Source organism: Acipenser ruthenus, chromosome 22, assembly GCF_902713425.1.
Source record: "Acipenser ruthenus chromosome 22, fAciRut3.2 maternal haplotype, whole genome shotgun sequence".
Taxonomy (NCBI): domain Eukaryota; kingdom Metazoa; phylum Chordata; class Actinopteri; order Acipenseriformes; family Acipenseridae; genus Acipenser; species Acipenser ruthenus.
This window is the reverse complement of record NC_081210.1, coordinates 25596810-25609498: the sequence shown is the minus strand read 5'-3', so window position 1 is coordinate 25609498 and position 12689 is coordinate 25596810. Positions and strand designations below refer to the sequence as shown.

Genomic DNA, 12689 nt, shown 5'->3' with positions numbered 1-12689 from the left:
GCATTCCTTGGCCAGCTCCCTACAAAAAAGGCACATTTCTTTTTGGGGACCTCTTTAGGGCGGCAGAAAGTCAGGGTTTGTAATCTGCATTTTGCTCTCTCTTTTTTTTTTTTTGGTAAACAGGCATTTAAATCTACTTTATAAAGCTGGAATATGGTGCTCTTTGTTGTCAAAACTTGTTATATTAAGCACCTTGATCGCGTCTGATTGTTTTTAGTATGTTGCCCTCGTGAATTACTTTAGTGAACCATTTTTATATTGTAACTTACTACAGCAAGTGAAAGCAAACCCATTGTCGTTATTAAACTGTTAATTACATAACACTTTTGCTTGACTTCACAATGGTTACGAATTATAGGTTATCGCAATCATATATAAACTACTAATGAAAACATATATTTTTGGTTTTGGTTATTTTTGGTTACATCTGTAATTAAATAACAGAGCTTGTTCTACGCCCTTTTTGTTTTCCTTAATAGAACCCCTATCTACATTTTAACACGGTTCATTGAGGATATGCAAAGCGTGTACAACCGTCCAATACATTACACTATTTTGATCTACTGCATAAGAAACGTCATTTTTTAGTTATTTAGTCACCATTAAGTCTGTTTCTATTTTTTTTTAAAAGGTCAGTAGATTCATTCAAGACTAACACCCATGAAAGTAATTGTTGGTTTTTCCTTTAAAGGGAGCAGCCACGCTTATTTAGACCATTCACGTATTCAGTTGCTCCCGCTCATGGATTTTCTTGACAGAAAGGTTCCAGTTTGTTGTTTTTTCCCCCAATGCATTGTATTATAAATGAATGCTCTCTCTACCACTTCCAAGAATACAAGTTTACACAATTGTTTTTTAGTATGTGAATGTCACACGCCGACTGCCTTACAGTACAAAATTAAGAACAACTGTTGTGGTTTTGAGCTCAGTAAAATAATACAAGCGTTGGTCGTTTATTCCACCCATCATTAATGCCATGGTCCTAGCTTCAAAATAAAATAAAATAAAATAAACCTACCTTTGTGGTAAATAACGAGCTATTTATTAAAACTAACAGTAAAATAATACTGTTTTAAAAAAAAAATCTCTAATTAAAAGCAAATTGCAAACATGATATTTTTATTTGACCATGTGCTATGCGGTAATTCACTGTGGGGTTTTTTACATTGAAAAATTGTAAATTCTACAAGTTCGTGTCTTAAAATGTATCTATCATTTCTGAATATGAACAAATTATACAATCATAGCGAAGAACAAATTAGTTTCCCGTTAGTTCAAAAGTCACATTACTTGTTATACAATCGGTTTGCTGCTTACCCCTTTCTTACATAGAATCTATTTGATTTTATTAATACAATAAATTAATGACTATAAAGCAAGTTATACAAAATAAAGGGACAACGAAATAATTATATATAATATTAAAATAACAGACGAGAAAGCAGTGGAAATTGCATTCCTCAGTAAATAAATTGGTAATTTAAATATGCCTATTTTAAAAATAAAAATAATTAAAAATCTAAAAATCAGAAAATGAATAAATGTGTTTTAAAAACATCTGTAATATACAAGTTGAAAGAAAGAAAAAGAAAGAAAGAAAGAAAGCTTGCACAGCGGCATGTGAAACTGTTGAAATAGCAGAATATTGTAAATGAGGGAATGTATTTTTATTTCAGGGCTGGGCGGTTAACGGGGTCTCTATGGTTCTTGCGAGTCTGCTGCAAGAAAAACTATAAAGATTCATCAATCACCTTGACAAAAAACAGTTTCCCTTAACTCCGCTGCATGTTTACCTTTTTTCCAACAATTATTGCTCCAATGGAGCCCTTTTGTTGATTCAGTAGTCCCACAAAGTGCTAATGTTCATTTATCAGAGGGTCAATCCCTGGACTAACACTGGCAAATATTCTTTTAAAACTATAAACACCGACCCGAAGTTCAAGACAAAGAACCCATTTGTTCTTCAACTACAGTGCTAAATGTGATGTATTGTTAAAGATAAAAACCGACGATAACACTGTCTGTCTCCAATAACTGTCTCCACAAGCATTAATGACATCTCTAATGATAGTTAAGTCCACCTCTCAATGTATATATTACACAGTTTGAAGCAAACACCGCACAATTTAACTCCAAACGCTTAACCTATAAATAGCCTCCCCGTCCAGTAGGCAATTTGTCTTAAATTTCACGTTAATTAAAGACATTTTACGTTTATTGATCAATTGTTTACAACACCTTCATTATTTGTATTTGCTGTCAAATTCTGCGCAGATATGCTTACGGATTTGTATAAATACTACATCAATATTGGCAGTGTTTTGTACCCAAAAGAAGCCCCTTCACCAGTGATGAGAACTGCCATCTAACTGCGTTCTATTTCCAATCTATTCTGCATACACTCAGCATATAAATATAGGCATCGACAAAAGCTGCTCTAGCGTCAAGAGAGTCAACAGATATTTGTTTACAAGGCTTGCCATGTTCGGTGGTAGTCATGGTAAGAGTGTATACAGCCGAATACAGCTAATATTTAACTGTACTGCCATTACTGAATTCAATCTCAGGGCCCCGTTCGCAACAAGATCTCCTCAAAAGTGGGAAGTATAGTGCTATAGTGGGAAGTTTTTAGGCTGCTAGTCTTTTTTCTCTTTTCCATTTTTGAGGATTTAAAAATGTTCAATTGGAACGCTATTTGGTTAAAGATGCTCTACTGAATTGATATACCTTATTATTATGAAATGTTACAGAGGGCATAATCCTCATTCAGAAGGTAGCTACTGTTCATTTTAAACTGGAATTTTAATTGAAACGGATGTTGCTACTTCACGTGATAAGAGTGCCTTATCTCGGACAATAAATGCTATCTGTCCAAGGCGCAAACGCTATCAACCACCTTAACCATTCACCCCAACCACAAGCTTCTTAGGGATATTATGTATATTTAGTATGGGCTGTTATTTAACGTTCCATCAAACGTTTCTTGAAGAACCATTCCTTCTTAAAAATCTGTTATCACATCCAAATAATTAAAAGATCAACTCAACATCTTTCAATTAAAGACATGAGTATGTAACTGCTAGTTTCGGGTTCCCAGAAGTAGCAACCTGTTGTCTCTTCATGTCGATGGCTTCCTCCCAACATGAGTCTGCCCAGTTTCCCCTTATATCTTAAACATACCCCAAAGACTGCTCAGTAAACTCTTACCGTCTCTTCTGGGGATACTGGACAGCATGCTTGGCTTTTGCAGTATTAACTTCAATGTAGTGCGCAAATATAAGGGCTAAAGAAGTGAAGTGGCCAGGCACTTTCAAGGACTTAGATGCACAAAATCATCCAGACGTGTCATCGAATTTTAATTTGACACATATGAGGAGAAGGTCTGAATGTTTGCTAGTATCTCCCCCAGTAGTTCAATAATGACTGTTTTCAAATGAAAGCTTGTCATTTTCCACTCGTATTCATTGCAATGTATGTTACTGTCAAAATGCAATCGCTCTCTTTAAACATTCAGGAGTAAAAGACACTATAGAATCCGTCTCCGGGAAAGATCATTTGGATGAATAGTAATATAGACATAAAACAGACTTACAAAAAAAATCTAAATGAAGATTTATGTTTCAATTAAAATATATAAAAAAGGCATTATTGTATTTCTATAAAACTGAACTCACACGTTAAGTACATGTCTACATTAATCGGTCCTTTGGAGTAGCTTATGTATATATAAGCAACAACGGAGTTTTTAAATTAATTGATTAAAAAAAACATACAGGGTTTTCTTGTTACATGACACTTTTTTATTGAGGCATTCGTTAGCTTGAAATATTCATGTGACGGATAACAGGATAATACGACTATGAAAACGCTACAATTTCTTTAATAAGAATTGTGGATTTGATATATACTTTTAAGGTCACCTGCAATTTTGGATTTGTGATGTCATCATAGAAAATGAGACCAATAGGAAACTATTTACACCTTTTGTGACCACCAAGAACAGACTCAAGCCCCTCCTTTTGGCGCCTGTGCCCAAAAACACATGATCTAGCCCCGCACAACACCGAACAAAGTTTACAGGAAAGATGCACGTTTCTTGAAGACCCTCATTGTAAGACACGATTTGGGGTTTAGTGGTTGCTTTGCCGTGTTAATTGCACGAGGATCATTTATTCTCTTCGGGTTTACCAGGGTTTCCTTACCATGTTCCCAAGCCCGATGACGTCAACTCCCTTTTCTGTGAAGGATATATTAAACCTGGAGCAAAACCAAAGTGAAATGGCTTCTCTGGATGTATCATCCTGCATGCTGGCGACATTTAAACAGGAGACGTATACCGAGATTCCGTCGGCAGACTCTCTGTTCAATGAAGATTTCGCTCAGACCAAAGACACCAAAAACACTTGTCTGAACTACGCCGATGCCTTTTATGGCAAAAATTTCTTGGAAATGAATGTCAACAAAGACGCAAAATTGGACACATTTGAGGGAAACAAGAAAAAAGGTAACTATCATTCTTGGTCACAATGTTATTAATATATATCTATCTATACGTTTTTTGGGTACACCAGTAACAATTTATTGTTTAATAGAATGACAATACACTATTACCGCAGTGTTCATATTGACTATACCAATGATCTGAACTTTTAAATCTGATTTATCTTATGTGATCTTTATTGACCACGATAAACGTATGTCAGATTTAAATGTATGTAAAACTTATCCAGCACAATTTAAAATCATGGATTGTAGTATTTAATACATATGGTGCTTTTTAATGAGAATATGTAGGCCTTCAATAACGTATTATTTAAAAGCAGCACGTGTATTATAAAGTAATTAGTACTGTTGTTATTGGGTCACAGGTTTACACTGGCAATACATTCTTTGCTCTTGAAAACTAACTAAATGCAATACACTATGCTGGTTTAAAGTTTTAATTCAGCATTATTATGTGTTGTTAATTTAAAGTTATGGCGCATTTATATGACATAGTTTATCAATTTTTCATAAAAACATTAAAATATAAACGCTCCCACACACATAACAGTAGCTTGCAATCAATGGAATACGTATTTATTTAAAGAGAAGAATCGCTTGTAATCAAACGTTTGACATCAACGTACTACAAGTAGAGAAAATATTAATTGATATTCTGTATCATATAGGTTTTAATTTCTTTCCACAAAATCATCCCCATTAGCCCAGTTGCATAGGCATTTTGCCAGCTAAAAAGTAATTGATTTGGACTGATACAGACCACTGAATAATTGTTATTGACTTTAATACAGGACTATTAAATAACATATTGTACTTGCTTTAGAAATCTATTCAGCACACAAAGACACCGAGGACGAGGAGAAGGCAGAAGAAACGGATCGCCCAAGACAAAGAAAAAGGAGAAAGCCTCGAGTGCTCTTCTCGCAGGCCCAAGTCTATGAGCTGGAGAGAAGGTTCAAACAACAGAAATATCTTTCTGCCCCCGAGAGGGATCACCTGGCCAGCGTCCTCAAACTCACCTCCACTCAAGTCAAAATCTGGTTCCAGAACAGAAGATACAAATGCAAAAGACAACGGCAGGACCAAACGCTGGAAATGGTTGGGATCCCGCCTCCGAGGCGCATCGCAGTGCCCGTGCTGGTCAGAGATGGCAAACCGTGCATAGGAGACACCGCTTACAGTACTTCGTATAACGTTGGCATCAACCATTACACTTATAATGCCTACCCTACATTCACCAACTACACCAACCCAACCTGCAACACAAACTATACCTGTAACTATCCAGCTACAGCAATGCAAACCATGCAATCGTCACCAGCCAGCAATAACTACATGAACTTTAGTGTTGGCGACTTCAATAACGTACCGTCTCACTTCCAGCCTGGCAATGGAGTATCTACATTACATGGTATCAGAGCCTGGTAGCTTCTTTTTTTTAGGATAATGGCATTAGTTGTGTTGAAGGAGTTTGTTTAATCCACAGGTTTTCATGATAGAAAGTACAACAATTGGTATGAACCTAAAAACGGACATTTAAAAAAAAAGAAATAATTGTAACTTAAAACTTAAATTGGTGAGAAGTGACAATTAAAGTTTAGATACTTAAAAATCACGAGACAAAAAAAAAAAAAAAACCGCAGAGAAAGAAGGTGCTGTAATTCCGATACATTTAAAAGATTATTCTGATGTGTAACTAGTAGTCTACATTTTGCACTGTCAAATGCATTTGAAAACAATGTATATAAATATGTATTATTGCCCTAAAATGTACAGATACTGTATTTGATTATTTCTGTTGGGATTGTTTGATGAATTGTATGGTTTGGTGTTTTTCAAACGCTGACAGAATATCGTGGGGTGCACTATTAGCTAGAAAGTCAGAGGTTGTCTACTGTACTGCTCTGATGCATATGGGATATTTCATTGACCGACTAAAAACATGACCTAAAATATGTATTGTAAGAAAAGCAAATACAATTTTAAATAAAGCGTGTACTTGGACTTCAAGGCTGTTTCGTTTTGTTTTTCCTTCATATATAAATGTGGTGCTGTCACATTTAAAGTATTATTATTATTATTATTATTATTATTATTATTATTATTATTATTATTATTATTATTATTAATAATAATAATAATAATAATAATAAATTACAATCATTTACAAATATTTAATTAAGAAACAATATTATTTTCAACTAGGTTTAACACTTTTCTTAAAACATTCGAATTTTGGATGTAATGCTGTTAATAAATAAATACATAAATTAGTAAGTAAATAAAAGTTTCGTTGAATTTATTTTTAACCATTTTTGCTATATTACAAACCACGTTCGTGCATTATTATGCTTTCATCCAAATACATAGAAATAATGAAATAAAACACTAGCAAAAAAAAAAAAAAAAAATCCAAACATCTAGTATTCATGGGCAAGGTGGACTTTATGAACAATAAAAATACAGAATAATCGTTGTATTAGTTTTACTTTAATTGTTTTACTATGTCTGGGTCACCTCACCTCTTCCGAGGTCTTACACATGGATAAAGGAGAAAAGGGTACACTTTACAGAACAAAAATACATCACTTCTGCTAGGTAGATTGTCAAGCTGCAATGGTAATTAGGGAGGCAGTACAGAAACAAATACATGTGTGGGGAGCCAATAATAATCCTGATTTATTTATGTATTTATTTTAACATCAGTGTTTTGTTTTCTTCATACAATTTGTTGTTTTTAACTTCACACCTTGTTAAATGCTTTCTGCGCATGGCCCAGCCATGTAATTCTCTTGGAAAATGTAGAGAGAAGGATTTCACACAAATTTATGGTGCATGGCCCCGAACAAGATCGCGCGACAACCAGGATGTACAGCTATGGCCGAAAGCTGTGCATCACGATAGAATTAACCGATGCTGCTTCATGTCGAATGAAACCTGCTGAATAATATTACATTTACAAATCGGATTGCCGCTTTGTAGTTTTCCATATGCTAACGCAAAAATGACAAAAATGGAAACGTGACATGTTTAAATCTAACATGAAATACTGTGCTACGTACTATTATGGCTTCCATAAACTTTTTGCGATATCATTTTGTAGTTACTTTAATTACATTATGTTAAATAAAATATCTACATTATGTTCATTATGTAGTATATACATATTTTTTACATAAGAAACAAAACTATTAGTATCTGAACTAACGTTTATTTATTATTTAATACAACACAAATTAATATACTGTACTTGTATTTGGTACTTTATTATTATTATTATTATTATTATTATTATTATTATTATTATTATTATTATTAAGGATATCCATGCACTCATTGTGAGCTAAGGAAATTAGAGCAATCTTTGACAGAATGTCTATCTGGTGAATCAGTAAACAGGACACAAGACAGGGTGGCGGAGATGTCGGGTGACACATCACGCTGGCTCTATGGGGTTTAGCACGTCTGGTGCTCTGAACAACACCGGTAGAGGCAAGACAAGCGTTTCAGGTTTTGGAACAGTTCTGAACTCTGAAACGACTTAAGTAATTCATTTAATTTGCTATTTATAATAGATAAAGTCCGCTTAAGAGCAATTCAAAGGTGGTCACGCAGGTTGAATTGTTGTAATTAGTGCCTGTGTGAATACATACGATACTAAGGACAGTTATTTTTCTGTTTTATTGCGTTCATTTAATAATTTATGTTACTTTTTTATAATCAAACATAAGAAAAAAAATGATTTCTTAATAATCTCGTTGATTTCAAATATGTAGGATGAACCATCACAGAATTTAACACATTTTAACGCAAATTAAATAGTGCCATAATCTTGCACTTTTCATGACAATGACCTATACGTACACGTTGTTAACTAAGTAGAATTTTAAAACAACGTTTTACAGCGAATCTGCTGAACCCTTTAAATAAAATATAACACAGAGGTACTACTTCAAAGTGTACATATCGCGACACGCGGGATATTACTGTACAGAACATTATAATTTAGGGAGGTTTTAACGGAGTAAACACATAAATAGATCCGAGTATAAAATAACATATTTCTGTAAATCTGAAGATTTGACAAGGACATGGCACTCTTTATATATACTGTTACAATGCTGGTTCAAACGAAGCATGCATTAAGTCGCATTTTAATCCACGGTTAGCGCACATACTTGAGGAAGTATTCGGTTACTCTTGGGCTGAAACAGTTGAGAAAGATAAAATAAGATTTGATCCCGTTTTCTTGTTTTCCAGATAAACGTGGTCATTCTGAAAAACCTTTTCGAATGGTCAGTCAGTTGTGATACATAATGGAAACGAAGTGTACTGTAAATAAAAGATACGTGTGATCCTCGACGCGGTCATCTAACGCTATCGATAAGCCATCCACAGGAGCCGGTATACACCTGGTTTAACAGTCACTGTTCAACAGATTATAACGATTTTAATGCATTTTAATTCCAGGCTATAAGGCAACAAAAGGTGAACATTTTGAAAGGGGGTGTAGACTCTCTATAGGCACTGTATATTAAACTAACCATGTTATTCTTAATGGTTTTAATTTACTTAGGCTTTTCCTATGGAGGGAATGTTATTTCTTGGATAGGTTCATTGCCATCTTGGTGATGTCCATCCCCACTAGGAAGGAACTGTGCAGGAAGGACTTTAACTTAGCCTTGGTCAGCAAAGTCACTGGAGCCCACTGAGGCCATCCAGGATGAAGCTGGCCAAAATATCTTTGTAGGGCAACTCACACTGGAGCTGCAGAAGATGAATGGTCCTTGCTACCTCATGGGACCGTCCCTCTTGTACACACAGGGACGTTACAGCTGTCTATAGCTGCAAGAGATGGCCCAACTTAGCAGAAACATTTTGAGGATGAAAGCAACAAAAATAAACACCACCTCCAGCCATTCTGAATTGGTAGCAAATAGATAGTATTTAGGGCGCCTCTGCATTTCTGAGAGCTGTTGTTTATTAAAATGTATGCCTATTTTGGAAGCGAGGATTTTATCTTTTCATCATTCCTGGCCAATGGATAACATTAAAAAAAAATTGGTTTTGTTACATTTATTTTAATCAAATAATTCAACACACCCAAAATAACCACCGTCATTTGCTTCATGTCACACTAAATTGTAAAAGTGGCTATTAAAAGCCTTCTTTCAATCTGTTACTAACATATATTAGGTTGTAAAGCATAGCACAAAAATAGTACCCACCAAGCCACGAGGCCCGAGTTTGTATACTGAACTGTCAGCTGTGTACTTTGTCATTAGTCCCTAAGGCCTCATTTTTCTACGGTGAGAGTCACGCAAACACTTCCCTTTGTTTAGGTCTAGCGTTTCAACCTCATAACTACAATTAAAGACGTCCTGTTTGCCTCATGTGAGGCTTATTTTCTTACAAGAATACATCTTGCCACCCTGTTGCTTATTCTATGGTTGACTTTTTGATCCCTAACGACAGAGAAGAAAAGCATGATGATGGACTGTCCTAAACTGAATATCTGTGTGCACAGAATGGCCATAAAAGTGTCACTCTTCTATGAGTGTCCAACTACAATATTTTAGAATGCAGAGGTAATAAAAAATACAGGCAACAGCAAGTATGTTAACCAAGAACACTTTTAATAATTAATGTGCATGTATCTTACTGGCCTTAACCAAACTTCACAACAATTTTTGACAGCTGTCTGTCCTGAAACTAGCAACATGATGGCATGGATAAGTTGCAATGGTTTTTGAGACCAGTGTGCATTATCACAAGTCTGAAAATGTATAGGCGAACACTGTGTTAGCATATGGACATCCCTAGAATTAAAAGGGTTAACTACCAGCTGGCATTAATTGTGGATTCAAATACAACATCCTCATGTACAGTATTCAGATTTATTACTGTTGAACACTTCAAACAATAGTTTGAAGTCCAAATTAACAAATATGGGAAGCCTGTAGCGAGGTTATTAATATGAAACAATTAGAAGTGAAAGACTGACAAATCTTTGATACAGTTCCTTTGGGAAAATAACTGTCCGTTGAAAAAACTTCAAAGAAGCGATTTGCAAAAGCAGAGACCAGCTTTGGGCCGAGCTTTCATGTACTTCTATGCCAGATGTCTTTTTTTTTTTTTTTCTTACCAACATGTTTAGATACTACCAGCTGTTCACATCGACACGTTACAGGCCAAATCCCATTACCCTGGCTTCATCTTTTCAGCCCACATTACACTTGACATGTTGATGGAGTTTAAAGGACAAGAGTCAATTTGTCGTTGATCTGAAGGTGCACGCTGCAAAGGAGAGTGGCAGCTCATTAGGAACACAGATACATGAAAGCGGTTTGGACCTTTTGAATTTTTTAACTAGCTGTATATTTCTGACCTATCGTCCATCTGCATGGATTCCAGGCTGGCAAGGCATAGCTGGCCTGACTACCCTTCACTATTAGGGATTTGCATTATTTAAATTGTGCATACCAAATACTGCATACGGACGTTATGTGTGGCATGCTTTATCCAAAATGGTCTACCATCTAAACATTTTGATGAAGGGAAGACTGACAATTCCTGATACTTTCCATCCTCTCATGGAGATCATTATAGATCAACAAGGCCCTCAAAACATCACATCACTGCTACTGTGCTTGAATTAATGACAGTGAGGAGTTTTGCTTGTATTATTCTGACCCTATCATTGCTTATTCAAAAAGAAAAAGGACCATCCAATGTAAACCAATAGTGCATGTAAACATAGATTTTGTAGACCCAAAATTCATCTTGCGGGGGGGGGTTGTGCTGTGACAGGGAGGTTCAGCTGTGCTGCTGCTTAGTAAACAAGAGGGCTTGCCCAGAGCTGAGCTGATCAGGACGTCCTGATTGGCTGGGGGGAGGGGGGAGGGGGGGGGGGGGGGGGTTGGGTGCCCGGGGAGTCTACGCCTGTTTAAGAATGCAGCAGCGTCGGCCTTCGAGACTACTGAACGGCCATGGCTACACAGACCAGTGAAAAGCTGCGTTTACATCGAGTAGGAGAGCATGTCAACACCCACTGCTCTGTGTCTGATTCAGTATTATTCAGCGACGACTCACTCAGGTAAAATCGCCGTTACAGGTGCATTAGGATAGATATATCTGTTTTTCTTTGTTTAAGGTGGGAACAGACAACAGATGAATACACAGCAGCAGGTGCTTCTAAAATGCATGTCCAGTACAAGCACAGATGTCAGATCACCCTGGACTGAAGTTAACGCATACTAGACTGACCAACATAACAAAATCCGTCACTTTAAACACTTGATCATGAAGGTAAAACTACAAGAAACTTTTTTACAGATTTACCTTTTATTATTACATTTTAAAACTGTTTGCAAATCACGAAACAAATAAACTAGAATGCAATTCCGTGATAACCGAACCATAACTGCATAAATCTATGCTTTAGGCTTGTTTGTTGTTTGGGAAATGAACTGTGTATAAGAATATTGGTTCTGTTCTTCCTTGTAGAGTAGCTTTAAAAGCAGAAGTAGAACACACACACACACAGAAAAAACGACCAAGAACCATAATGAAAAGAGCTGTCCACACGCCACAGCTACATTAACACAAGTCTCCAACCAACAGTTCTGTTTGATACTGTAGCCTATACATTCTGACAAACACCAATCTGTAATGATCCAGTAGCACAGATTCTATAAGAACGGTCACTGAATCCTTAACTATTCTCAGTGTTGAAAAGAAGACATTGTCCCTGTTGTTCTAAAAATAATGAATTGCGTCTGCTGTGCACAGGAGAAAAAAAAAAAAGTTCTTTCCGGGTCTTATCTCGGAAAAAGACGAGAGCGCATGCCATTTTATCACCAGCGATATGATTAGTACCACAGCCATTTCAGTTTCACACACAGCAGCAACTGCTACAGCACACAGGCCTGCATCACTAGCTGACAAATCCTGTTTCGACAAATCTAAAATATAAGATAGCACACGGAAACACTGCCAATTCTGAGCCACGTCACTTGCCTCATAAGCAAACAAAAGGTCATTCAGCGACTTGAAGAAGAATATTTGAAAAAAAGTACAGCTATTGTTACTGTAATGTTAAACTGCCAAGATACAGCACCCCCATTTATGAACCATTTTAGACATTTATCAGCTTTTCAATGAATTTACCATGCAATTCACAAAAC

At 36.0% G+C, this 12689-nt stretch overlaps 1 protein-coding gene across 1 annotated transcript; it reads left to right on the top strand.

Annotated features, from left to right (window-relative positions):
* Positions 1-4042: 4042 nt before the first annotated feature.
* On the top strand, positions 4043-6513 carry nkx2.5 (NK2 homeobox 5). Its single transcript, XM_058996240.1, has 2 exons — positions 4043-4504; positions 5327-6513. Exons 1-2 carry the CDS (start codon positions 4204-4206, stop codon positions 5929-5931), a joined length of 906 nt encoding a protein of 301 aa, XP_058852223.1. The 5' UTR covers positions 4043-4203; the 3' UTR covers positions 5932-6513.
* Positions 6514-12689: the final 6176 nt, after the last annotated feature.

Bases quoted from the DNA above. Each gene is read 5' to 3' on its own strand.
- nkx2.5 (XM_058996240.1), top strand. From the start codon at position 4,204: ATGTTCCCAAGCCCGATGACGTCAACTCCCTTTTCTGTGAAGGATATA. The intron at 4,505-5,326 runs GTAACTATCATT...TACTTGCTTTAG, and splicing joins TGAGGGAAACAAGAAAAAAG to AAATCTATTCAGCACACAAA.